This window comes from Ammospiza caudacuta, chromosome 7, assembly GCF_027887145.1.
Source record: "Ammospiza caudacuta isolate bAmmCau1 chromosome 7, bAmmCau1.pri, whole genome shotgun sequence".
NCBI lineage: Eukaryota > Metazoa > Chordata > Aves > Passeriformes > Passerellidae > Ammospiza > Ammospiza caudacuta.
Window position 1 is genome coordinate 22405214 of NC_080599.1, and position 27644 is coordinate 22432857.

The following is a 27644-nucleotide window of genomic DNA, read 5'->3' on the forward strand; positions in this document are numbered from 1 at the left end:
GGGAAAGAGGAGTGCAGGAGCACAGATGAGCATCTAGAAATGGCAGAGGCTCACTTCCTGGAGTAAAAAGGAGCTTCTTGCCTCTCTCCAGATGTTAGACACTGGATTTGGGGCAAGGTGTTCTTGGATAGCCTGAGTTGCACGGGGAAAGGATAGTTCCAGGGTCCTAGGTTAGAGATATGCAGTGGCTGAGGTGAAGTTTAGCATCCTGGAGCAGCCTAAAGATTGAAGGGAAGCAAAAATGCCCATTACATCGCTCTATGGTGGAAAAATTGGATCCTCACTGACCATTCCACTACTTATTCAGCCAACAAAGCACAGAGCAGTGACCAAAAGTAACTGCACTGCTTTCCAGCCAAGTGTCCAGCACAGGAAGACACTTCAGGCTTCTCTCCAAATCACAACAACACAGAAACACAGTATCTTTGGGAAGAGGCATCCTCTCCCTCCTCTTCATGGGGGAATACATTTCTCTGGGTGAAAACATTTCTCTGGGGTCCCAGAAAACAGCAGATATATCACAACAGGTAGGTCCTGGCTGGTAGGACCCAGCTACAGGACAATCCTCATCAACACAGCAATGCCAAAGCAGTGAGGATCCTTATGGGATTCAAATTCTGCCCTAAATGTGTTGCAAATCAGTATATAAACTTTTAGATGATCTCAGAGCAAGGCAGAGGTTTTCAGAATGTGTTGGCCCTCCAACATCACTGTTACAGGGCCACATATTATGGCAGAACAAGGGTAGCAAAGGGATATGACATTTTTATGGCACTACCCCAACCATCCTGAGCCTCAAAACCAGAACAGCCAGTCCCTCAAGGCAAACAAACTGCATTATCTGAGCAGTCCCAGCCTCCCCGGCTGTAGCACAGGCTCTAGTTAACCCCAAAAAGGTCCTTTCCCTCCAGCAGAGGCCAGCTGGATACGGGAAGTCTGTCCTGCCTGAAGAGATGATGCCATCCTGTGGCTGTTCGGGAATATTGACTTTCTGCAGCGCTTTTCCAGCAGATCTCACTTTGCCCTTCCTGGTGAGAGAGGAACATTAGGAGTGCCAGACAGAGTCTCCTCAGAAATTGCAAATAAGGTGCCTCATGTGCCTTTAGCTCAAAAACAAAACTTAAACCACAAAGAATACTCCCTGCTCCCAGGGGGGATTCAGCTTTAGGATGGGATTATGTTTCGCTGCTGCACAGGAAAAAGTCACAGGTAACAATAATGCCTGCTGTTTTTTAGAGCATAGGCTTACTTTTAGAGTGGCTGTCTGTGAGATTAGTCCTCCTCTCCCTCTCAGCCACCTTCCTGATGACTTCACTGAGCCCTTTAACTGAATAACAAACTGAAATCTGTCCTTGCCTACAGACAAGTGGGCAACAGGGAGAAAACACTTCACAGTAAAGAGCCCTCAATGCTTTCCCATGTCCTTCTCTCAGGCTCTTAGCACAGAGCCTGCAAAACACTTCAAGTGCAACTTTCCCTTCCACTCCTCTCACCATTAGTCTCCTCCTTCCCCCAAACCAGGGCTTGGATAGCCTAACACAGCTCAGATGAGTCTCTGCTCACCTGCCCACCTAAGAGGCACAGCCCTGAAAGTACTGTGAAGAATTCAGTCCTCACCTTTGAGACACAGCGCTCTGGCTGGCTCTCCTCAGCCAGGTCCTAGCAAGCACAGGTCAGTTAAGCACTTCACAAAGCAAGTCACAAAGAGAGCACAATCCCCTTTTTTATCTTTTTTTTTTTTTTTTTTTTTTTTTTTTTTTGGTTTTTGGTTTTGGAGCAGACCCCAAAGACCTAATCTGCAAAGTCCCACTCCAGACCTGGGTAATGCTTCCATTTCATGCAAAATGCTTAAATAGGAAGAAAAACAATTCTACCATCCAAAGCAAGGAAGACAGAAATATTTAAGACCTCCTTTATTTGTGATGTATTACTTTCTGCAAAGTCTAGGAAGGATTCTTTAAAATGTATTACTCAGCTTAGCACTGCAATAGAAAAAGCCATTAAGACATGGGACAACCATGTCCCAGTGTGCCCAGACAAGGAAGCCTTTGACCAAGCAGCATTTGGTTAGCTCATACTTCTTCCCTGGCTGGAGCTGATTGTCCAGAATTTTAATATCTTCTCAGGGAAAAAAAAAAAAAACCAAAAAAAAAAACCCCAAAAAAAAAGAAAAACCACAAAAAAAAAAACAAAACCAAGAACCCTCACCTTTTATGGCTGTGAGTAAAATAAAAAAAATTTAAAAGGCAGTCAAATGTGAAACCATGCACTGGGGCACACAGGATTAGTTTAACTCCAAGGGATGCTCATTTTAGAGGTGGATGACAAGTGTTATCATTTCAGCATCACTCCCTGCCACACTACTGATGAAAAAGCAGAAGGCAGCAAATGGAACAGTCACATAGGGAATTTGGTTAATTGTCTGTAAGCAAGCAGTACAGAGAGGTAGGTCTGGGATGGTGAGCAGAGCCTGGAGGAGAGTGGACCTCACATTCATCCTGTTCTGGGCCTCATCCTGGAGAGTGAACATCAATCTACTGCACAACTCCTTTGTATTTTCTTTGGGCTGGGAAAAATGACACAAGCAAAATAGCAAGATTTTAACCAGCAGAGATGTGATACTGGAACCCAGTCTACAGAACACACATGGATTAATGAGCCTGGCCAGCAGACTGGCAGTGTTTCCCAAAACCCAGTTCTGCAGGAAGAATAGGGAATGTGCCCAGATAATGAGAACTGCAGACCAAAACAGGGAGAGGTGATAAGTCTCAGAAGAGTTCACTCTGATGTAAATTAGGGGGCTATTATTTGTTAGTAGGTTCAAATTTACTTTTGGAAGTCTGAAGTGGATGGCTCCAGAGAAGGACAGAATTAAGAGGAGTCTGCAGCCCAGGCTCCAGAAGAACAACATGTGTTAAGGCTTGTTTGACATAAAGTCCATAGAAGTTGCATGTATTGCATCAAGCAGGTCCTTGTCATGCTTAGCCAACCAGAGTATCTTCAAGCAGGATCCCCCACCAGCCCCCTCCCAGAATCTGGAACATCACCCTCCAGGAGCTCCAGAGGCTGCTAGCAGGTTAGCCTGCAGATCCAGATGTCCCTGGGTGCACACTGGTCAGCTTTGTCTCCTTTGCATTGGAGAAAGCTGTCTGAATCAAACTTTGTTAAGAAATACTGAAACATTATCTTTGGGTTGTTCTGCAGAGTTCTATTTAAGCCCTAATCTTTTTCCTCTTCTCTGATAAAGACTTCTTCCTCCTCCCCAGGACTGGCTCATTACTGGAAGACTGAGGACAGATAAAAGAGATGGAGAATTCATGTCCTTTCCATGACTCCCAGTTCACACCCTGGGAAAAGACCAAGACATTTCTCTTACTAAAGTGCCCAGACCAGGTGCTAGGAGTCTACCACTGCCCACCTCAAATACCATTTAACCCTCCAATAACCAGAGACTTTAACTATAATCAGTCTTTCAGACACTATTAATATAGATCAAACCTCTGTCTAGCTTGGAACAAAACAGGACTGAGCCACCTTGAATCCAAATTAAGCCTGTACAGCGAGATGTACCCCAAGGTGTGCACTAAAACCCAAGGGAAAGGCTACATCAGACAGTGAGCAAGCACCCAGTGTGGTTCCTAGTGAGTGCTCCTTTAGGTGTTCCCCTCAGAAACCAAGACAGCTCCACCTCAAGGATCTCTGCCCACAAGAAGCAGGGAACCATGAGCTCAGGTCCTCTGGATCCAGGGAGGAGAGAGTAAGAGTGTAAGTTTTGTTATTAATCATTTTGCTTTCTAATGAAATGAGTTGGAGGGCAATCCCTCCTGCTTCAAGGAAAGACAGAAAGGGAACACAGCTCTGTGTGTTTGTTTTCTCCAGGCTATGGAGAGATAATCATCACACCAGCTCTGCTGCTCACCTCACAGTGATTGCTCTCCTCGTGCTTCTCACTGAGGTTGATCAGGTGGAGTTCTTGTGCCACCATGCACTGTGGTGTGTCAGGGCACAGCTGCTGAGAGCCACATCATTGTCCCCTTCCCATGTTGTGAACTTCCAGCCACTGTGGGGGGTCCTTGCATCCCCTAAAAGAAGAGATCAAAGACACAGACAGTTAAGTTACTACAGCTGCTCAGCCTGAGGGCTTACTCACCCTTCAGGTGGGACACAGCAGGCCTGGCAGGGGAAAGCCACAGCACAGGATAGGTGTGCCCACAAATCTCTAAATCTCTATTAGAAGGGTGGATCCTCCCAACTAAAAATATAAACCTCATGGCAAAAAGGTATTAAAGCATAAATGGAAGACTGTGGACACAACAAGGATTTACCAGTGGCAGAAGCCAGCACTGCTGTTGAGCAAACTCCCATCTGGATAAAAAGCGCTTTTATTTCCTCTTAGCTGGGAAGCCCCAGAAGCTGCTGCCCCATCAGTTTTTTCATAGAAACTTCCCAACTTGCCTTTTCAGGCATTTCCCTGGGTCACAGAGCCCTCTCTTCCCCATGAACAAGCAACTCCTTCTCCTGTGTTCAGCATGAGACAGGAGCACATGGACACACTCTCCTCAGTCTCCCTGAGCTTTTCTCCTCAAAGAGAACCACATCTGATCCATCCTGACCTAAGGAGCTCCCACTCTACTGGCAAGACAAATACCCAGGTGCCAGCATTTGCTTCCCTGTGCAGAGACAGGACCAGAACCAGGCCCTCCCCACCAGCACTGCCTCTGCAATTCCCCATTGACAGCCTGGATCTCTCCCTGCTTGAGGCAACCTGGAGGAACTCACAGGTTCTCTGGCTGCCCACAAATCCACATGGAGTTCATAGCAGATGGAGCTGCTGCTTGTGAGGTTGTACAGCTTGTCAAGACCCAGAAATAAAAGACAATTACTCTTTAAAGTAGGAAGCCTGTTCACCTTTGCAGTCTTAGACTCTCACCCCATGACCATTTTGGTAAAATCAGCTATTTCCTGCCTCCTCCTTCTCTGCTTGAGGCTTCATGACAATTTGCCAAGCTTATGCTGTCTTATCTCAGTTTCTGGTAAGAGACAGAAATATCAGAAGAAACAAACAACCTTAACCAGCACAAGACTGGCTGTGTTGCAATATTATTTTTCCCAGAACATTTAAAGACTCTTGCTCCAAAACTTTGCCCTATTTAATCCTGGATTCTCTGATTCACACACTGCATTTTCTGGCTGCACATAAGCATTGGGAAAAATATCTAATTTTACAAATTTTACAGTTTACTTTACTTCCCACAAATCTGAGCATGATCTGAACACTTAGACAAAACAAGCTTAGACAAGACCCACAATGCATTTGGGTCTCTAAACTTCGCCAAGATCAGAGGGGCATGACAGTAACACACAACAATTTATTTCAGTGGAAAAAAAATTGCTTATCACTGAAAGGTGAAAAAGCTAATATTTTTCTCCAGTTGCTTAGGGAGATTGCTATCAGAGAACCTCAGACCTCACTGCTCCATATTCACACACACTCCCCACCTCAAGGCATCCATGCCTTTGCCTTCAGATTCCTTTAGGTCACTCAGCAGCTCCTGTGTGGCCAGAGCTGAGGTGGATGCTCACAGCAGTAGCAATGAGAACACCAACAGGCATCAGCTGAGCTGCACTGACTGTACACAGACATAACCCCACCAGCAGCCACTGCCCTCCCTGAGACATGCTACTGCATTCAGGAAGGAGCTGAAACACAGGGGTGCAGCAGAGAGAAAGGAGCCTCAACTAACATTTGTATCATGTCCACGTTATTACATGGATCAAAAAGCAGGAAGAGGAGCAGAGCCCCACTCAGTGTCCCTCTGCCTCTGTCAGTGCTCATGTCACAGTGCACCTGCAGCAGCCTGCTGCCATCCCTGGCCAGGTAAATGGTGCACATGTCACTGGAGGCATTTCTATTCTGCAGTCTGTGATACAGGCAGAGGAAGCTCACTGTGTGAGCAGAGCAGGAAAAACTGTCCATGAGCAAAGCAGGAGGAGGCACTTCACCTTGGGAAGCTGCTATGGACAAGGGTACTGGGAGAGAAGCACAGAAAGCACAGCTCCTGCTGTGCCCCCACAGCTGCTGGCCTTCCCCACTGCCTGGGAGCTGGCACAAGGATATGGTCCCCAAGGGCTGCAAGAAATGGAACTCAACACAATTTCCAGAAGAGTAACTCAGGGCCAGCTCCCAAACCTTGAGGAGAGGTCCTCACACATTTCCAAGGAATATGCAAAAGACTTCTCCTTTGTCAAAGTTTTGTGTAGCTTTTATAGTTTGTAAAGTGAAATGTCTGTCAGTCAAGGCTTATCTCCCTTCAATCTGCTCTCAAGGCAAGATGTTTGTGGTCAGCTGGGAATTCCACCTCCCAGGTACCAGAGATAATTCACTACAGTACAGCTATCTTGGGTTATCTCACCAATTAGCACATTGCTGCAAGGGGGGAAGATGCCCTGAGCTGTTGCACCAGCTGATGGAACAGATAAGATCTTCTGTGGCAGAGGGGAAGTCCTGCTACACCACTGCAGAAATAAAAGACAAACTGAAGTGCAAGTCTTGGGCTGAACTGCAGCTGCCTGAAAGTTCACCGGTGGCCTCCACAGCTGGCAAGCAGCAGAGTCCTAGGCCAAACCCTGCAAACCTTCTACAGATGTGGTTTGGGATGTTCTGTGGGCCCAGCAATTAGCTCAGCTGTGCAGTGCCCAGGAGCTCCTCACATGTCTGCCCAGGAGTGTCCATCAGGCTCAGCTCTGAGCAGCACTCACACATAGGACAGGTTTAGGCTCCATGCCCCAGTCCTGGAGCACAGCTCTCATGTGGCCTGCTGAGAGCCTCTACCCTTTATTCCCCCACTGCACATCAAGAAAGACTTCACAGGCTTTGTTGCTGTCATGATTCAGTTTTCTTTAGTAATACAGGGATAGAAAGAAACCCAGAGCTTTACAGTTCAGTCTGTGCTGGATATGGGATACCAGCTTCTTCACTGGCATCAAAGAGTTTTCCAGTCAACAACAGTCATCAAAAAGTGTCTTATGAGGTACCAACAAGGGGGCTGCAGTACTTCCCTCAAGATAAATCCAATTTTTAAATGTGTTGAAAGTAGCAACATTGGAAGCAGCTTCTCCCTAATCTTCATCCTGTGCTTGCTATATTCTGTATATTTTAGGAACACCTTAAGGAAACAATTTGTTGAGTAAGGTTTTAGTGGCTTTCCAAGTTGTACAGAGGAGGTCCTTGGTGGGCAGTGCTGACGTCCAGGGAAGAGTGCTCCAGCCCTGAAGTACAGCTGAGTTTATATCAAACTATAAAATAATATTTTATCTCAATTGCTTGCTCTTCAACAAATCTCCCTGGAGGACTATGGGGATGTTATTGTCTGTCTTTTCTGTGCAAACCAGGCTACAAAAGCCTGGCCCTGAAGAATGCTCTGAGGATAAGCAGAACAAAAATTATAATGCATTAGTGAAATGATGCAGTCACAAAAGGGCCACAGAAAAACACAAGGCCATGCTTTGTCTGTCTTAGATAAATGAGAAAAGTCAAGCAGGCTGGCTCCTCCCAGGAAATGCTGCACAGTGTTACTGCTTAAAGCAGATAAAAAGGCAGAGAGGAAGAAATCAAAACACCAAATGTAAGAGCAAGAACAGTAGCACTGTAGAGCACAGCCCATGCTGTTTAAAATGCTGTAAATTCATTACAACTGAAGAGCACCTTACACCAGCCTCATGAGTTAAGGGTATTCCATTATCTAATGAACTTCTGCTTCATTTGGGAGAGCTCCAAACAACTGCTTTGAGTGAAACAACCCAGAAACCTCCTCAGACAAGTTCAGTCGGTATGTGTCTGCAGCTGGACAGGAGAGGGAGCTAAGGGGTACCAAATCCACCCTTAAGAAGCAAGGGATGGCAAGGGCAGCCTCAGAGGCTGCAGCCTCACAGCACTGCTCTTAAAGGCAGCTGCCATGGGTGCAGGGGGCCACCACTGTTTTATTAGACTATCAGATACATTTGGAAAAACAAATGAAATTTGGGAAATGATTGTATGGCTAAAGACCTAAAAGGGGTTTTGCATATCCAAAACCCCTTGCTTGTTTTTTCTCTCCAGCCCAAACTAGTAAATCTAACAGAAGCTTTATCTTTAGCTGTAAACTCTGTTTTCATCATGCAGTGTAAATAACAGCTACTTAAGTGAGTCACCATTTTGTTATTTGTGGAGCCAAATCATTTTGTACTGCTGGATACAGTGCCAGGAGGATAAAATAGGTGTGCTGACTGCTTTCATTCCCTGCCATTCTTGGTAGTCTGGTAACCATATCTACACATGACATGAGCTCTGGCAGGGTCAGACATCCTCTGCCCTGCACTGGGTGAGATGGGCTGCTGCTTTCTGTGAACAGCTCAGGGAAAAGCATGGGGGTCCAAACAGGACACTCTTACTCCTTCTCCTCATGGGCCCTGCTCATTTCTTCCACCTCTCATCCTTTACTTCTTGCCAAAGGTGGGTCTGAACTAGCAAGTGTGGGGGGGTGCCCAATTCAGTATTTCAGCTGGGGTTTAGGTCTCCCCCTCACAGCTAGGTGATCTTCACCTGCCTTCTGAAGCTCACAACATCTTGCCTCAGTTGTTTTGGGAATTAACCAAAATAAAACCCCAAATCACCTGCCCAGGATCTGTGAAATGCAGGTCTCTGTCACTTTCAAATACCTTCCACTGTTACAGTCTTTTCCCTGTTCCAATTCTCAGATGGAAGCACATCACTAGATTTCAGGAGTCCTAGTTTTATACCACAAGACAACAGCCAAAAGTAATGTGGGCCCTTTGAGGACAGCCATACAACCCACGACCTTTACAGAGAACAACTATTTTTGTTTGGTTTATTAGGATTTTTTAATTCACTGAACTACTAAATACATCTTAACAGCCTGAGCAGTGAAGGTCTTGCAGATGCCTCTCAAATTATTGGAATAGCATTTTTTATGCTTCTGGAGCCTCTAAATTCCAGGGCACAAATGCACAACAGCCACAGTGTAATTTACCACACACCAGCTTAGCTGCACTGTGATTTACCACACATTAGCTATGGTAAAAGTTGTGATGTACCACCTGCATGTACTAATCTCAGCTCTTTTGTGAGATAAAAACACATTACTTTTCATTGTAATGAAAGATGCTGAGGCTTGTTTGTACCACCCTAGAGCAGCACACGCTGGGAATTGGGAATTTGAATAAATCACAGCTCAGCTCGTTAGCAATATGAGATGCTCACCTGTGGCAAGAAAAACCAAGCAAATTATTTTCTTGTGTGATATGAAAATCAAGTTTTCTCTTTAGGTCTAATTGCACTGCAGCTGAGTACAGACTGAGCTGCTCTGCTCTTCACTACTGAGCTCCCTGTGTGCTGCAGGAGCTGCTCAGACATCTGCACCAGTGAGAACATGAGCTGGCTCGAGACAATGAACCAGCTAAAAAGTAGGGGATTGACTGATCCCCCCCATGTGAGAGCTTCAGATATTCCCAAAAATTCCCCCAACGCATCTCCTGTTATGTCTAGTCTAATTTATATGCTTAAATGTGTTGGTTAACATCCTGAGTTGAGCACCCCAAATATTCCTCCAGGTAATTTTTGTGAAGAAATGCACATGTTTGTCAGCAGTCAGTAGAAACTGCTTCTGTACTCACAGTCACAGATGGATTGCTGAATTGTAAAATTTCATTAAGACAGTGGTTCAAGAAGTTTCCCAATCTAGTTGCAGACTCAGCTGCAAACACCCTTCCAATGGAGACTCCCTGTTACCAAAGGACAATGAGCAAATAAACTGTTTGGAGGATTTGATTGCCCACAGGTTTCTTAATTTATGTTATTATCCAAATGAACATGTTTTTCCTTTTTAACAAACACTCTGCCACGATTATCTGTCTGAAATGTGTATGAGCCCCCTGTCCCGTTGGGAAATGCTACAACAGTCCCCCAAGAAATGCTTGGATATAGTTTTCAAGGCAAGGCATGAATTACACATTCCAGATAGTTATGATGTTTGAGTTTTGGCTGTGGTTCTCTGTACTAACAGTAACTGGTCCTTGCTTTAGAGCCTGTCCACAACAGGACTCAGTCTTAAGCTGAGCTGGAGACCTGTTCATCCACATTAGTAAGAATTACATGGATTTTTCACCTCACTAAAAATGTGTGCAAAGCAGGAGATGCTTTACCAAAACAAGTAAAATTGATGAAGGAGTTTGAATTCCATTCAGCTCCCTCTAGTGCTGCTACATCTCACCTGTCACAACTCTGGTGCTTGCCTTCTTGCTCCTCTGCCCAGATGTCAGTGGCTTCAGATCCAGAAGGTGATCATGCCATTTTCACTGCCCACCTCTATTTCCTTGGGGTCTCCACCAGACGAGGTGTATCTCTCCTACAGTAAAGTGGAAAAATTATTTTAAAAGGCCTCTTGAAATCAAACCTCCTCTCCTGGACTCAGTGGCTGGCCTTGTTAAGCTAGCATTTGGCAAGTGCCCATGTGAAAGCAATCCTGGTGTGAGCAGCTCATTAGCATAACAATCTATTCTGGGGTAAAAAAACAACTAGAACCTGTATAAATTGTTTTCACACTGTTAAAAAAAATGAGAACTATCTCTCACAAACTGTCCCTGCACATGGACACCAAGAGTTTGAGTGACCAATCAACACAGAATAACAATTTGTTACTAACCAATAATTGGTAAGAAAGCTTCTGACCAATGGGAGTCCCCCCCAAGGTCTGTAAAACTGTATAAAAAGGAGTTATGTGAATAAAGAATGGGCTTTTTCCACCAAGAAGAAAATGGAGTCTGTGTGATTTATTCTCATACCTGTCTAAGGGAGCCTCCATCTTATTCCATGAGCCAGTGGTGGTATCTTCTGTCACTCAGTTGGCTGTCACATTGGTTGGGCTAATGACTCCTGAGACAGCATTTCAAAGTGCAGGATTAGCTATCTCCAGTTGAATTAAACCCCTAAAACACCTGTCATGGCATATTAGGAAGAAATTCTTCCCTGGAATGGGTTGCCCCGAGAAGCTGTGGCTGCTGCCTCCCCCTGGAAGTGTCCAAGGTCAGGTTGGATGGGGTTTGGAGCAACCTGGGCTAGTGGAAGGTGTCCCTGCCCATGGCAGGGGGTTGGGTTAGATGATGTTTAAAGTCCCTTCAAACTCAAGCCATAACATGTACATATTTTCCTTATTTTTGCCTTACTGCTTTGGACAGCAAAAACACTCAGGTTTCCCCCAACAGCCTTTGCAGAAAGAAAACCAGGAGAAAGAAGAATGTTCTGCCATTTAGAAGAAGTTCTCAATTTCTTTCTGCAGACAGAGCTTGCAGGCTACCTGTCTCACCTTCCATAGATATCAACTTGAGGATTACCTAGATGCCTTAAAGATCTAGAAATAAAACAACACATTTTGAGACAGTGTTAATATAGAAGCTAGTCTTTAATTGGAGGCCTCCAGGGGCAAGTATGGAAAAATGCCCACCTCACATAAGGTGAATACAGTTTTATAAGTTTAACAAATTAGCATAATTACAAGAATCACCAATCAAAAACACAGGTGATAAGGCAATTCACCCCCTTGGTTCAAATTCTCCTGGAGCTCCTCTTCTTCCAGTTGTTTATAGGAAAGTGTCTGGGGAGCATAGCTCATCCTTGGCTCCCAGAGGAAGCAAAATTAGGAGTGAGACCTTTGGAATATGTTTTGTCTTTCTGTCTATTGGAGTAGGAAAAATGCTGGAGATAGCCAGGAGCTATATAGCTATACAACAACAGTCTACAGAATTACAAATAAATGAAGAATATATAAAAGCAAAAATCATTTTGGCATCAGCCTTCTGCCCAGCTCCAAGTACAGTGCCTACCCTTTCTCTGCCTGCATTGCCAGCCATCTGCTGCTCCTCCCTTTCTGCCTTCCCTGCAGACCTGTCTCAGACTCCCTCAGGTTCTGCTATTTTAGCTGATGAATCAGAGCTCAGTGGCAGCTCTTGAAGTAGCTGGTATTTGCTTATTTGCATCTCTCAAGTTCCAGAGGTTTACATAAGAATATGAGCACTGGGGTTATTATTTTCCTTTTTTAAGAAGCTTTGCACCCTCCATGTCTGTCAAGAACACCTTGAAAACACAAGTCAAGTGTGTTCCACAAAATCAAGAGTTTACACAGGACAGAAGAATAGCCTTAAAATGACAATGTGGAGGTTGTAGGTTCTACCTGCTCCTATCTGTACTTGTTTCTAGATGCTTGGGCTCACTGGCAATCCCCTTCACATGTGATGGAAGTGTGACATGGTGAGATTCCACCCTGGCACCATGTACAATCTCATAGCTGAGCTGCTCTTTGGGCACATGGATTTGTTTCACCAACATTTCATACCCAGCTGGATAATCAGGAGATAATTATCCACATCAGGTACTGGATCCCAGCTGACACCCAGGGAGTTCTCCATGGAGTTCAGCATCTGTGTATTCTGGGGAGAAAGGACTAAAAGAGAAACAAAGAAAAACATTGCAATGAGGATCATGTCTTGCCACATGGCCAAGCATGCATTTTTTTCAAACTTATTCTGACTAAGAAAATGCAGAACACTAGAGTTCCCAGCCTGCAGTCATCTTGGATTTATCCATTTCTTTCTGCTCAATAGCATATCATTAGATAGAAATAAATAATGCAGCCAGTAATAAATATAATTTCCTGGATGACTCTTTCCAGCTTCTAAACCCACACTAGCATGAGGAAATCTTTCTCATAAAGCTCTCCCTTACCAATGCATCTAGGAAGAGAAAGACAAGCCTAACCCCTCTTTTCTTATAACTACCAGAGTTAATTAACAATGTCAACCGATTCCCAACACTGGAGAGTGCAGCTTCTCCACAGCAGAGGCAGAAAGCTGAGCTTTTCTGACTGAGTGCTGATGGAAACTTACATTTGGTGCCCGGAGGAGACCTGGGCAGATCTGCTGCACATAAGGCATTGCAGGACACCAACAATACTGCAACTGTTTTGCTATGAGACAACTCCTTGGGGTCTTGAAGGAGAGCTTGAAAGCAGTCCATACAGAATGCCTGTTTACCATCAAGTTTACCTGATTTTAATTACAACTGCACTCATCCTAAGCTGATCAAACAATCTATCAGCTGTATTTCATTAGCAAGTTTTGTGGTTTGACACAGACACTCAAGAAAGTTGCTCATTCGCCTTCTGCTATAGCTGGGCAGAGAAGAGAAAAAAAATTTAAAGGGTTCGTGACTTGAAAGAAGGACCAGAAGAAAACACTCCAAGGGCAAAACAGGCTCAACTTAGAGTGAGTTTTTTACTAACAAAATAAGAGGAGGATAATGAGAAGTAAATTAAGCCCTTAAAACACCTTTTCTTCCCCCAACCTCTCCTTCCTTCCCTCTGACAGCACAGGGAGACAGAGCACAGGGGTTTTGGTCATTTTGTCACCCAAGGGTTTCTTCTGCTGCTCAGGGAGAGAAGTTGTTTCCAGCTAGGCTTTCCCACCCCAACCCATCCTCCCCCTCCAAGGGACACAGAAACTAGCTCCACCTTTCTTTTTCTCCTGTGCAGACTTCTGAAACAAATCAAATATGAGAGATTGCTTCAAAGCTCTGAACAAATTTATGTCTAAATTCTGCAGATTCTCATCACAGTCCATTGCAGGAAACCCCCAAAGCTTTGTTTTGTGTGGTTTACTTCCAACTCCCTGGAGATGAGGTGCCCAAAGAGACAGACACATGCACAAAATCCCTTTGCTCAGCACCTAGTGATTAATAGCATTCTGGACTGCAACATGATCTTGTGACTAATTAGGGCTTCATGGGAATCACAAATTGAGCTCAACATTTTCCTGGGCTTAGAGATCATTCCAGAGGAAAAAACCCTGGACACAAGCATTTCTGTCAAGCATAATGAAAGAGAGCAACTTTTTTGGCTTCCTCATCATATAATAAAGAGATTTTTTTTCCCCCTGCTCTTAAAAAGAGTGGGTTTAGCTGACTTTTTGTGGAGAATATAATGTCATACATATAAATGGCAATAACACCATATTAGGGAAGAATGCCTAACAGTCAGATCTGCCAAGCATAGAATATTCTCCTAAGGGAAGGGATGAAAGAAACCCTGTTCACATCTTTTCAATTATTGCAGAGGAAAGCACAGGACAATAAAAGCTGGAGAGAATGTGTAATATTTGTATGAAAGATTCCAACAATCTAACTGCATGTCTTTTTCCAGCCTACGGCCCAGTGCTTGAAGATTTAGGGTATCTGCTTAATATCAAGAATTAGAAAAGAGTTTCTAAAAAGAAACCCTTCTAAGTTAAACCCTAGCTCCATTAGAGCCAAAAGCAGAATTCCCATTTATATTAGCAAATATGTAGTTTTATATAGTTGAAGGAGAAAACCTGAGAAAGCTTAAGCCCTTCAAAATGGGCTTAATAAAACCCATTAAATACTACTGCACCTTTTGTAATAATAATCATACATGCCCATAATACAGGATTACTGATGTTTGTGTAAGGGTTCAAAATCCTTGGAGGGCATCTGCTCTAAGAAGTCAGAGACAAACTGAGGTTTTCCCTCAAAACAAACAACAGCAATCTCAAAGAAATTAAAAATTATTTTCTCTTACCTATCAAGTACTTTCAACTGTCTGATTCAGAGCCCTTCTGATGCAGGCACCACTTGCAAAGGTAATTTGAGCAAACCAAAAAGTGACCAAATCCTCTCCTCTCCCCACTCCAGCTGCAAGGCAGCAGCAGTCCCTGCAGGGAGTTTAAGAGCCCATGGACCAGATGAAAGGAACCAATAGAGGCCTCGGGGCGTTTCCCTCTTGCAAACCACCTAAGGAGCAGGCTGGCTTTGGGAACGATTCCCCTGCTCACATTCCTCTTGCCCATCAGCAGGAAGAACCATTTCCCATTTGTTTCATGCTCTGCTACTAGTCAAAAGCCAGAGAGCCTCTCCAGCTCTGTACGTGTCTTCAAGAATCACAGGATGGTTACTGAGACTACCATATCAACAAGCACATTTGTAATATTCATCATGAGGAATTCAGGTGGAGTACATCAGAAAATAAAAATTAAAAAAACAAAAAAAGAAACTCAGCAGCAGTTAAACACTACATTTATTCAGCACAATACTTTCAAAAATCCCTCAAGAACTACCCACACGGTTATTTAACAAGGTACATTACTGAGCCAGTTTTTAGCTGCCAAACCCTCAGATTCTAAACAGTTCCTTTGATTTACTGCAACCAGAAGCTGTGCTGAGGGAGCTGAAGATGGCAGCAACCTGAGGAATATCAACATCCATCATTAATCCTTGCCAGTCTCAGCTGGGGAAGTGCCAATCACACAGGTGATGCTGTTGAGCAATGATGGAGTCAGCCCTGGCTGAAGAAGTAGTTCTCCTTTGCATTCTCACCCATTCCTCCTGCATCTGGACCATCTAAAAAACACAAAACAGGTATGTACAAAATATACAGATATATATAAAATATTATATATTAATATATACAGAATATACAAAATATTGTAGAAAAGAATGCATGCTGTAACATTCAAATCCCCTTTGATCACATCTCTTGTACCTGCTCTGCTGATATATATACCAATTAATTTTACCATCTGAAAAAATAGCAAGTTACAGACAATTACAGAGAACAAAGCTTGAAATTCTCTCCTTGCAAACAGCAGAAAGCTTCCACAGTAAGCACCTAGGAAAGCTCCTGACTGTAGCATGGATAATAAAATTTGATTAGCCAGCCAACCTAGCTACTTCTTCCAGATTATTATACAGTTCTGGGCCAGTATAATTTACCAAACATATAAGTAAAACAACTAGCACACACAGAGCAAGAAGGTTGGCAAACTGAGAGAACCGGCTTTCTCAAATGACTTTTTGAATGTAGCTAATGAGCTGATACAAACAGAAAACTATGAATTCAATATCAAAACTGTGATGTGTGTTCTCCCTGAAATCAGGAAATATACATATTTTAAATGCTGCCTAAGTGAAGTCCCAGTCAGTGGAAGAGGACAGTGTTCTCCCAAGAACAATGGAAGTGGAATTTCCCATTTGTTTTTTTCTGTTTGGGGTTATGATTATTCAGGTTTGGATATTAACAAAAGTTTGAACAACACTCTCGGGCACATAGTGAAATTCTCGGAGTTGTCCTGTGCAGGGCCAGAAGCTTAGTTCGATGACCTTTATGGCTCCCTTCCAATTCAGAATACTCTACAACTCAAAACCCACCAGGAGAAAAATCCCTTGCAAGCCACAGGTATAAACCTAAGAATTTAGGAACAGTCCTAGGTGATAAACAAGCAAAAGACATCCTTAAGGAACAGAGCTAGCCCAGAGCTGCGTGTCCCCAGCAGGACAAGCGGTCAGGACGCTTATGGACGATGGGCTCACAGACAGGGACCCCACAACAGCGGGGCGATGCCTTTGAGTCAATTTTGCTGCTGGGACAATTTCCCTGTCACTTTCACAGCTGCTCCCCTTCAGCCCGGGATAACCCTGCTGCACCCAATGCCGGACTCCGATGTTTCTGTGGCAGATCCAGCTGCCTTTAATGAGGGGAGGTGCCAGCGAGCCCTGACAGCAGCTCTGAGATATACACAGAGCACAGCCCTGAAGTGCGGCTGGGGTTCTTATGGCAATTCCAGCCGCAGGGGGTTAAAAAAACCAGGGAAAGCACTTTGGGAACGCAGCACTGGGAGGAGCCGGGAGCGGCCCGAGGGGCGGCCTGAGGGCGGGCCCTGCCCTGGCTGCGCGCACGCGCGGGGCAGCGACAAGATGGCGGCGGCCGCGCTGTGCTGGGCGCTGAGGGCGGCTCGGCAGGTCAGACCCACTCGCTCCCCTCCGTTCCTCTCACCCTGCTTCCTCGCGTCTCTCTGGGATCCTGTCTGCCCGGCCGAGGCGCCGGGGAGCGGGCAGGGGAGATGCGGGCAGTGTTTGACCGCTGCGGGCTCGGCCCTGTCCCCGCGGCGCGGGCACATCGCGGGTCCGGGGTTATGTAGCGTTCGGTGTAACTTCTGTTTTTTTGTGACGAGAACTTGCTAACTCTTTATATGACGTTCAGAGTTATATACTAATGCAGTATGGAATCCGGAAAGTATGAAAGCTAATCTGTTTCTCGTCAGAGAGAGCAAAGATCGGTGCTGCCCCTCGTGAGGGAGACGTAGACAGCGATGATGTGTAGGAAGTGTAACGTGTGATCCAGGAGTTTAACGATGCTGGCACACAGGAGCCGAGGGAGCGGCTGGAGCTGTGTCAGGGGAGGGTTAGGCTGGATATTAGCGAAAGGTTTTCCCCATGCAGGTGGCCGGGCACTGGGACAGGCTCCCCAGAGAGTGGTGATGGCCCCAAGGCTGCCAGAGCTCAAAGGCTGTTTGGGCAACACTTCAGACACATGTTGGGATTGTGGGGGCCAGGCATTGAACTCAATATTCATCAGTCCCTTCCAACTCTGTATATTCCATGCTTTATGGAAATAACAATTCATCCTTGACTAGGGTAGACTACATGCAACAGGCAGGTATCACAAAGTTTATTTTTTCAATCAGGTTCTCCCCTCGTCCTGCCCAAGGCAGGTGCGGAGCTACTACGTGGACTGGAGGATGCTGCGGGACGTCAAGAGAAGGAAGATGGCCTATGAGTACGCAGATGAGAGGCTGCGGATCAACGCCATCCGCAAGAACTCCATCCTCCCCAAGGAGCTGCAGGTACTGCCGGCTGCCTGCACCCAGCCACACGTGGCTCCTGCTGCTCTGGTGTGCTCAGGGCCACGGCAGTCACTTTATAGAGCTAAACGGCTGTCCCAGCTCACAGATGTTGTGTTTCCCAGCTCACAAGCACAGAATCATGTTATATTCCATAGTGACTTCAACCTTCTGGGGGTGTTTACAACAAGAGCACGTTCACCTGACAGGAGGTTGTGTGCATTGGGTTTGGGGTGTTTTGAAAGCAGTGCTTGTGGAAGCAGCATATGTAACACTAAATACAGTAAAGTCAAATTTCCTCCCCCCACACACAGTCTCAAACCTATTTTCTTTATTTCCAATAATTCAGGATAAGAAACCCTAGATTTTTGCTTGCCTGATCTACCGGCATATGAAACCTGCATCAGATCTGGGTGTTAAAAGTTTCTTAGAAATGGACTGCCCTGCTCTCAGCCTGCCTTATTAAGCACCAAAAAAATTTGCACGTATTGGATTATTCCTGTATTTGATCTGGCTGTGATACTTGCACATCCTGGGAGAGAAAGTGTATGAATTTGCTTTTATGTATTGACCTCACCATTCTTGGGCAAGTCTGACTGGTGCTGGATGTCCTTACAAGGCAAAACCAATACAGAAAAAAGCCCCAAAAGAAGATCCTGTAACACCTTCCAAAAATCCCTTTTACTGAAATCCTAGCATGCTACCTCAGCAGGCAGTTAATAAACAACATATATTTAAATTCAGCTCATCTGAAAGGACTAACCTACTGTGCAACAAGGAGAAAGCCAAATGTGTTTTTGACTAACTCTCATTCCTGGCTTGAGGTTATTCAGTCTGTAGTAAGGTTAATTCTTGGGTCTCTTAGAGGGCTAGCCCACCCTGCAACAGGGACAGACAAGCTGATCTGACAGGTTAAAATTAGTGGCTTGAAATTGTTCTATCTGTGTAATAGATTAATTTGGGGGTCTCCATGTGGATCAGTTAATATTCACTGTTGGAATGCCCAGAAAGGGTGGGCTGAGTGAGGTGGAAGGTCCCAATTAAATAGCAAAGGTTATTTATGAGGTGGTAGAGAAATTTAGTCAACAGCTGGATTGTGAGGTCTGGGAGTAAGGCCTCTCTAGCTCCCAGGGAACACAGCTAAACTTTTGTGTTCTGGTCTTGTGTTTTAGGAAGTGGCCGACAAGGAGATCGCTGCCCTGCCGCGGGACAGCTGCCCCGTGAGGATCCGCAACCGCTGTGTGCTCACGTCCCGCCCGCGCGGCGTGAAGCGGCGCTGGAGGCTCAGCAGAATTGTTTTCCGCCACTTTGCTGACCACGCTCAGATGTCCGGTGTACAGAGAGCCATGTGGTAATGATCTGCACGTGCGTGTGCAGTCAGGCAGATGAAACAAACCAGGCTCATTTGTGTGGGTAATTAAAGCAAGACTGTCCTGCCTCAGAGCCCAGCATCAATGTCAAACTAATAAGGGAAAGAGGAGTTGTGCTGATTCATTAAACTCGCTGGATTACAGTTGGTATCAGCTGACAAGCAGCAGCACAACTGCACTGAACTGGTGTGTGTCAGAGGCAGTTTGATTGTGAGAAAAAAATCACTATGTGATGGTTGCAGAACTAAGCTGAGGTTTGTGGTATGGGCAATATTAGAAATAAAGACATACAGCACAAGGCTTGTTTAAGCAATTTTTTTTGTTGCCATCAGTAAGTAAGTTCATCATGGTAATTTGGGTAAAAGCATCAGTAAAACTGCACAACAGGACAAAGTGGTATTCTGCTGTGAACAAGGGCAAGCACAGAGTGGAAATAAAACACAGCCTCAAGTTTAGATACTCTTGCTATGCTAATTCAATATATACGTGTATTAACTAGCAGACAACATGGCTAAAGGACCTGTTACAAACTACACTGTGCTGGTATTTCTCCTGTTCATAGTGCAGTGCTCAGTCCCATGCTTCAAGAACAAGGTGGCAAGGAAGCCCTAGTCCAGACCCTAACAGGAGAGTAATGGCTTCCTTAATTCACAGGTAACAACAAATCTGTCCTTGGGAGACACATGAGAAGGAGGCAGGAAGGACACAGTTAGTAACAGGCTTGCTGCTAAGGTCATGTTTGCCCTGTACTCTTCTTCAAAGCACTGCAGTAAAGGGAGGGCAGTGGCTGCTATGTCCTCCCCAGCAGGGGCTGAGAGGTGGCAATGAAAAGGCCAAATACCACTAGCAGGAAACTGACAGCAACCCATCACACCCAGCTGAGTTATACTTTGGAGTATAAGCCATCTTAATATACTTACTCTCTTACCTTAAAACCCTTTCAAAGTTGATGGAGAAAGTGGAGCTCATCCCTTGTTTCCTACTGTTCACTGCTGGAGCCAGGGCAAGCTCCCTGTCTCTGGTCTCCTGCTGATGGCTGCAGACTGCATCCTGACTGATGCCATCTCAGAGATGGGCTCACAGCTAGCCCAAGCACTTTGATTTCCAAAATTCATAGTAATAGTAACTAGGCAGAAATAGTTTCTGAGAGTAATCATTAAATTTCAATACCACAGGATTAACACCATACTGTTTCTGCTTAACTATCAAATGCTTAGATTTCTGCTTTCTTCAGCAGTTCTCCCTTTGTGACATGCTTTATAGTTCAGCACTTTCCCATTTTTAATCAGAAAGCTACACCCTGTGAAGTGAGCATGACACTAGCCCCAGCAACCACATGCGTCCAGCTGCCACTGGCAACAGAGGCCTTGACCCATCCTAGTTTAAGATTCCTTTACTTCTACATTCTGTTCTCAGTCTCACAGCACTCCCCACTCCTCTGAGAGGCTTTGGATATATCCCTATGCTTCACTCCTCAGGAAATGCTGAACCACTTGACTGATGGAAATGCTTTATAAGCTATTTTATTTAAATATTTTCTCCAACCTGAAATGGAAAATGACTGTCTTTGCTTGGAAGAAGGTTATGTAAACGATGATCTTTGCAGCACAGCGTGTCTCACATGGAAGATCAGTTTTAAGGCGGCCCTTAGAGTGCTTTCAGATATCCATTGGTATGTCCCCTTTGTACTGCTTTTCTCTGCTTTCAACCCAGGCCTTATTGATGGTGCGCTTCATCTCATCGTCCCCTTCCGCATACATCTTCTTTAAAATGTTCATAAGCCCTTCACTAGGATCTGCAGTGTCATAGGCAGCCTTCCTGCAAGACAGATACGTGAGAAGGTCAGGAATACCCAACAAAAGGAAGGCTGATGTTTGTTTGAAACATCCTGGGAACGGGACTTTTGCTTTGGCAGAGTCTTTAGATCACGGCAGTCTCAGTCGGCTTCCAAACAGGAAGAATCCTAAGAAACACCCTTAAACCAAGGGCAAGCTGAGTAGAGTATACCTAGAGGTGTCCCATGGGGTGGGACAGTATTTTGGTGTGAAGCATTTTGCAATAAACATGACCCTGGAAGCACTCCCAAAATTAACTACAAGAAGCAGAAGTGAAATATAATAGAGAGTGCCAATACCTGCCTTGTGTTACGTGACAGGTGAATAAAAATGGAGAAATGACCACATCAAGCACATTCACAACCCAAAAGGCTTTTTTCTGCTTCCCATTTTTCAGCTGATCTCCAGAGGTTAACTGACTTAACACAATGCATTTCAAAGCAATTTTCTCCGGTGATGAACAGTGCCACCTGCAGTCAGCACCGTGGAGGATGTGGCCTGTATGACCCGACTATAAATAATGCCCTCCCTATCCCATTTTCCAAAATCCTGTAGGTAGTCCTAGTGCAGTCCAGCTCAAAACCACAGCAGATGAAAACAGATCAGCAGAGGGAGCAGTTTCCTCATGCTCAGGGCTAACCATCGGCTGCACAGACCCTGCTGGGGAGCAGCATTTCTGGAGCCGCTCATTTGACAAACAGTAAATCTTTGGGAATTCTCTGCACAAGATACAGGGTTAACAAAGTGACCCTGTCCCTCCAGAACACTACATTAATTATCAAGTCACTTCCTCTTAAATCTCCTGTGATGCCATTTGAGTGGAGAAGGCTGTTTTGCCCTAAATTCAGGTACTTATGCCTGATCAGTTTTAGCAAATCACCCTAAAAACATGCACAAAATGAATTGTTGTTGGCAGGGACAAAATTCTCAAAAGTGTTCTCATTTTCAAGGTGTCTGTACATGTAAAATAACATTAAATCATTTTATGATATACATATATATATTTTATAAAGTCTCTTGTCCCCAGGTATTCCCTGCTGTCATTTATCACCCTCATACCTGTGTATGTCTAAGCTGCCTGCTGCTCCCAAGCATTTGAAGTATTACAAACTGGCTTGAGACTTTGGGAAACCATCTAAGTAAGACCTGCTTTGCCAATGGCATGCTGATGCTGGGATTTTTGTGCAGGCACTTCACACACAGGTGACAATAATGATTTTGACCAGTAGAGCTGCAGGGGATCTACCCATGTATTTCTATATAATACACACTTGATCTAAAAACAGTCCCCTCACTAATGTCAATTTTTCAATCAATGCTGCCATCAAAATGCAAATGAATCTTTCATTGGTTGATTCCCTTTAGAATTCTCACTGCAGAGCTTCCCAATCACATGTCCTATGATGCAGCCTTCATCATTAGCAATAGAACAGTGGAGGAATGGCAGCTACTCAAAAGTCTAATTTCTTCCACTTGCAATTCTACAAATATCAAAAGAAATCCCAACCTAACAATCCTCCAACATCTCAGGGCCTGTCCCCCAGACCACCAATCCTCAGAACAGCTGTAGTGAGAGATCAGTACAGATCTCTCCCAACAGTTCTAAAACAACACAGAGAACAGGAAATGAAAAACAAGATGGAGGGTTGAAAAGACACTTACTCTTTCTCTTTGCTTTCTTTTTCCACTTGAGTGAGACAATCCCATTTTTCCTCCCGCTTCTTCTTACACATGACAAGGATCATGTCTGTCTTTATCTGTATGGTGAAAAACAGCAAGGCATGAACTCAGAATGCTTCATAAAAGGATGCCGGTCACAATGAGTAAAGTCAGCTTGTAACATAAGCCTCTTCCACACTCACAAATTCCTGAAACACTTCTCTCAGCTATCCATCATTATGTATCATATAAACTTATAGCATGTACTCAGCCTCAGGGTACAGAGTATTACCTCCACTGTAGATAATTTATATATGTGGTTAATATAATACTAGTACAGTCTTACAGTACCAATACAGAAGAACATTATGTGCAGCAGGAACACAGTTCAGTGATTTGAAGGATGCACAAGCACCCAGGACTGCCTGGTAAAGAGTGACTACTTTTTCTAGACTTCTCCAAGCATGCCAAGTTGAGGTAGAGGCTCCTCCAATTTATTTCTCCAAGGACAAGAAACTAGTTTTAGCGTATTGCTTAATCTTGCAACATGTCTGCAAGTTACAAAGCCTGTTGACTTGCAACCCTGACCTAAATTTCACAAAGAACTCCTGCCTGCCAAGGGTCTACTGCAGCTTTAGCTTGGCTAAACAAGTACATGACCACTGCTGGCTTTCATACTGTATTAAAAATCACCAGAGCATCACTCTTGTTTATTTCAGCTGGTTTAGTTTCACTCTGTGCTCATTTTAGGCCAATTTGCAATTGAACCAGTAGCTCTTCACATCTGATGTCACCAAGCACAACACAGAACTCACAGGAGGTATGTGACACACCTCAGCCTGGGAAGGTGCCACAAGCAACAGAGTACAGATATCACAAGCCAGCAGCAGTACAATGTTACCAGATGTCCTGGTTTTGGCAAGGATAGAGTTAATTTTTCCCTTATAAAATTAACATCCTGCTAGGGTTAACCACCACACCAGTGTTGAGTTCTGGAGCAACACACCCTTACTAAGGCAGAGCAGGTTCCACAGTTGGCTTTGGGAATTAAGCCTATTTAAGCTTCCCAAGATTTCAGTCTGCTGACAAATCTCCTAAAATCGCAAAGAATTTCTCAGGGGTATTTAAAAGCACAAAGATGCAAGTGAACACTTGGTGGTACTTTCTGCTTAATTATTTCTGAAATCCTGTTGGTGAGCTATTAAATATCCAGACATGATCTCCTGAAATAGGATTCCAGAGACTAATTCTGCAGTTATGACAATCACAGATTAGAAAGACTCATGTTCACAGTGCAGAGACTTAGCAACAGAAGGGAGGCACTGAACATGAGAATGGAGTCTCCTGCACAAGCCAGGCAACGAACAGGATACTCTGTGAGGGCCCTCAGTAACAGACAAGGTGCACTGACCTTTCTAGAGCTGCCTTCCACTGAGATGGGCTTCAGGAGGTTGTTGAAGGTCATGGTGTAGTTCTTCCCATTCAGATTCTTCACTAGCAGATCAAATGACCTGGATCCAGGAAGTGGAGGGAGGAAAGGGCACAAATATTCCAATCATTACATTGTCTGAAAACCGTTTAGCAGGCTATTATTTCCTATTTTCTTAGGAAAGTAGAGTACTTCTTGGGAAAGCAGGCCAACAGGCTTGAATTACTTTATTCCCAGGCCTCTCAAAATCTTCAGTTCAATTTTAACAGAGAAATTAAAAGACTCACAACAAATCAAAATCTTTAGGATCCTTTCTATCTACAAACTTTGAACACCAGATTTCCTTAATGTACACCTCAGTTCTATCACCACAAATACCCAGGGCTAACACTATGTGCCCTGTCAAGCATGGTGAGGTGCACTTGTAAAATGAAAACACCCCGATACCCTCAAATGCCACTAAAAGCTAACACAACTGAAGTTTAAAAAAAGAAAAAAAGGAGTGGAGCAAAAAAAGGCTAATCCAACACTCCTGCATTTCAATGTTCTTGTTGTGCTACAAGATGAACTCACCTCTCTGTGAAATTCACCTGCACATTCTCAGCTGGAAGCTTCTGGACACCATTTAAAGAGATGTAAATCTTAACAAACTTATCTGACTGATCCCAACCTGGAAGTGAAAAAAAGGGATTAAGTTCTTCCTTTCCTCCATAAGCTTCATGCACTCCAAATTCCCCCACAAAGCCCCCTAGAACAACTAGGGTCTTTTCCCTACTGAAGCAATTTTCAGAGTGATAAAAGGAAAACATGAATTATTCAGGAATAACTTGAGAGCAAAGGGAGGTCCCCCCATGTAGCCCTGCTCCCTAATCCCTGCAAATTCTGAGAAAACCCACGTATCAGCTCAGGTCAAAAGAGAGCAAACCGGGCTGTGCAGGGGGAGTCAAGCCAGCTGTTTGCTCCTGCTGCAGTTTCCTTGACCCAATTCTTCCCCTACTCCCTGCATCTTGAGCAATTCCCTCTCCTCTCACCTACATGGGGAACAGAGAAGCCAAAGCTTACTCTTATATTCCTGCTAAACACTAAGCAATGGAAAAATACCAGCTGGTACAGCAAGGATACTTAATGCATCCCACCAAACACTATCACACAAACATGATCAATACACATCGGAGTTCAGATGGCAAGTAAACATCTGGTCGCTTTTAAAGTGGGGTCTCCAGTGTGGAATAAACACTGGAGATGTGGAATAAGCAATTAAGGCGTCACTATGATGCTAAGTGGCAACTCTAACTCCCAGTAATGCCACCCTGCCATCTCTTCAGAGAGATGCTGGAGCTCCAGAAAAATAATCTTACCATAATTGTTTATTTTCACTGTGTACCCTCCCAGTGATGACTTTTCTTCCTCTGTCACATCTTTTGGCTTCGGTGGAGGCTGACTCTTGATTTCCAGCTCCAGCTTTTGTTTCTCTGCCGCAAGGACATCACGCACCCGCTTCCTAGTGGCTTTCGTGAGCAGCTCTTTAACCTCTTCCAAATCTTTCTGCAACTGGTTCAAAAACAAAGAATCGCACGTATACATTAGAAACTTTCTTTGTGCTCAGGGCTCGCAAATTTTTATGACAATTTCACGTATTCCAGATGCTGGAATTTCAGCTTGATCAGGTCAGTAGTTTAGTTTCCCACTACAATCATTTAAGCACGGAATCATCCCTTCCTCACCCCCTGTCCACTCCTGTGGATATGTACAACCATAAAATCCTAATTCGCAGAATGGGTCGGGCTGGAAGGGTGCAACTCCCCTGCTCAACCACGGCCATCTCAGAGCCTAAGACCGGAAAAGACCTCCAAGACCATCAATTCAGACAAGGTTTAAGCTTTCAGTTCTTAACTCTTCATACATTAAAATCCAGCAGAAACCAACAGAACCTGGGCGGATGGCACAGCTCCCTCAACACGCACCGCCGCAAGGGGAGACCTCCACAGCCCTCAGCGAACGCGGGGACTGACGGCTCCCGCCTCCCAGCCGGGACCCCACCGCTGCCCCTCGCCCCGGACCCCGCCTGCGCCCGGGGAGCGAAGCCGGGAATCGCCTCACCTCCTCCCGCGCCACGGCCATGGCGGCTCCCCGCGGAACCTCTGGAACCTTCCGGCCGCGGGAAGTGACGCGCGGGCCGGGCCCCGCCCGCTCCGGCTCTGAGGAGGCGGGACCGGGAGCTTCTCCCCCCGCCCTGGGCTCTGAGGGACGGGCGGCACGGGGAGCTTCTCCCCGTGCCGGGCTGAGGGATGGGCGGCACCGGGAGCTTCACCGCCCGCCGAGCCCTGAGGGACGGGCGGGACCAGGAGCTTCTCTCCCCGCCCTGGGCTCTGACGAACGGGCGGGACCGGGATCTTCTTCCCCGGCCGAGCCCTGAGGAACGGGCAGGATCAGTTTTCCCACCCGCCGGGCTCTGAGGGACGGGCGGGATCAGGCGCTTCCCCGCCTCCCGGACTGCTCTGTGTGAGGGGCGACTGAGGCAGGCACGGGCTGGGTTTTAGTTTGGCCATCAAAAATCTCCCCTTCAGTTTTACAGCAGGTGCCCCCGAGCTCGTGGCTATCAAGGTCGTAGATTAAATTTGCAAAATAAAGTGTTGTTTTCCTTCTTCGGGAAAAGAGTATCAGACTCATGTGGTGGAGGTAAATGGTGATCAAAGTGGGAGAAACCTCTGTCCACGGCCTTTAAAGGAAGATGGGCTTATAAACTAAGTGCCCTGTTCTGTGTCTGCTCCTCATTTTCATTACGGTAGAAAAAGACCTTCAAGATCAATTCCAGCAAGGTTTAAGCTTAAGTTCTAAGATTTCATCAATTAAAAAACAACCAAATCCAGCAGAAGTTGGATGGATGGCACGGTGCCCTCAACACTCACCACTGCAGAGGGAGGCCCCCCAGAACAAATACATAATAAGCTTTCTACAACAAACCCAGAGAGTAAATTGCTGTTGGGAAATTGTTCCTGACCTGTAATGTCACAATGTGTGCTCTGGGAGTGACTTTATGAGTAAGAGACTTGGTTATCAAACCATTTGCAAGGAAAATATAGCTTTTATTTACAGAGCGTTTGGCGATATGCATGTAAAAACATGCTGGTGCAATGCTACCAAAATTCTCTTCTAAGCATTTTCCTCATCAAAAGAAAAACATGACTGTTTACACTGTTACTAAATCAGCTCAGTGAACACCAAAAAAATAATTTCTATAGCCCCCCTGGGCATTAAAATGTCCCTGGAGGAAAACATTAAGGCAATAGCATTCTTTCCCTCAGCAGGAACATAGAGGGGACAGTGTTTGCCCCCAGATGTCCTTTATAGACAGTGTGCTCCAAGGCAGAACAGAGCCCTTCAGTGCTGAAAAAGTCAGTTTCTCCAGAATAAGATGCCAGTTTGATAACACCTGTTTTACCAAACTGAGGAATGCCAGCTCATTTGCTGGTACGTGGGCTTAGGGTCTGGGTTTTTGTCTCTTCTAAAGTGAACGCCCAGGAACTCCTCTGTAAAGAGATCCGTAGAGGTAGGGAAGGGAGAAGAAATTTGATGAAAATGAATTCATAGAAGCCCTGATGCCAAAGATTT

At 45.0% G+C, this 27644-nt stretch overlaps 2 protein-coding genes across 2 annotated transcripts; one reads left to right on the forward strand and one right to left on the reverse strand.

The window, feature by feature from the left end:
• The first annotated feature begins 16778 nt into the window (after positions 1 to 16778).
• On the forward strand, positions 16779 to 19415 carry MRPS14 (mitochondrial ribosomal protein S14). Its single transcript, XM_058808230.1, has 3 exons — positions 16779 to 16858; positions 17584 to 17742; positions 18912 to 19415. Exons 1-3 carry the CDS (start codon positions 16814 to 16816, stop codon positions 19092 to 19094), a joined length of 387 nt encoding a protein of 128 aa, XP_058664213.1. The 5' UTR covers positions 16779 to 16813; the 3' UTR covers positions 19095 to 19415.
• A 1201-nt stretch (positions 19416 to 20616) lies between these two features.
• CACYBP (calcyclin binding protein) lies at positions 20617 to 26354 on the reverse strand. Its single transcript, XM_058808229.1, has 6 exons — positions 26133 to 26354; positions 25391 to 25583; positions 24606 to 24702; positions 24015 to 24114; positions 22607 to 22701; positions 20617 to 20927 (listed from the first exon to the last, which is right to left on the reverse strand). The coding sequence occupies exons 1-6, from the start codon at positions 26151 to 26153 to the stop codon at positions 20768 to 20770; spliced, it is 666 nt and encodes a 221-aa protein (XP_058664212.1). The 5' UTR covers positions 26154 to 26354; the 3' UTR covers positions 20617 to 20767.
• Positions 26355 to 27644: the final 1290 nt, after the last annotated feature.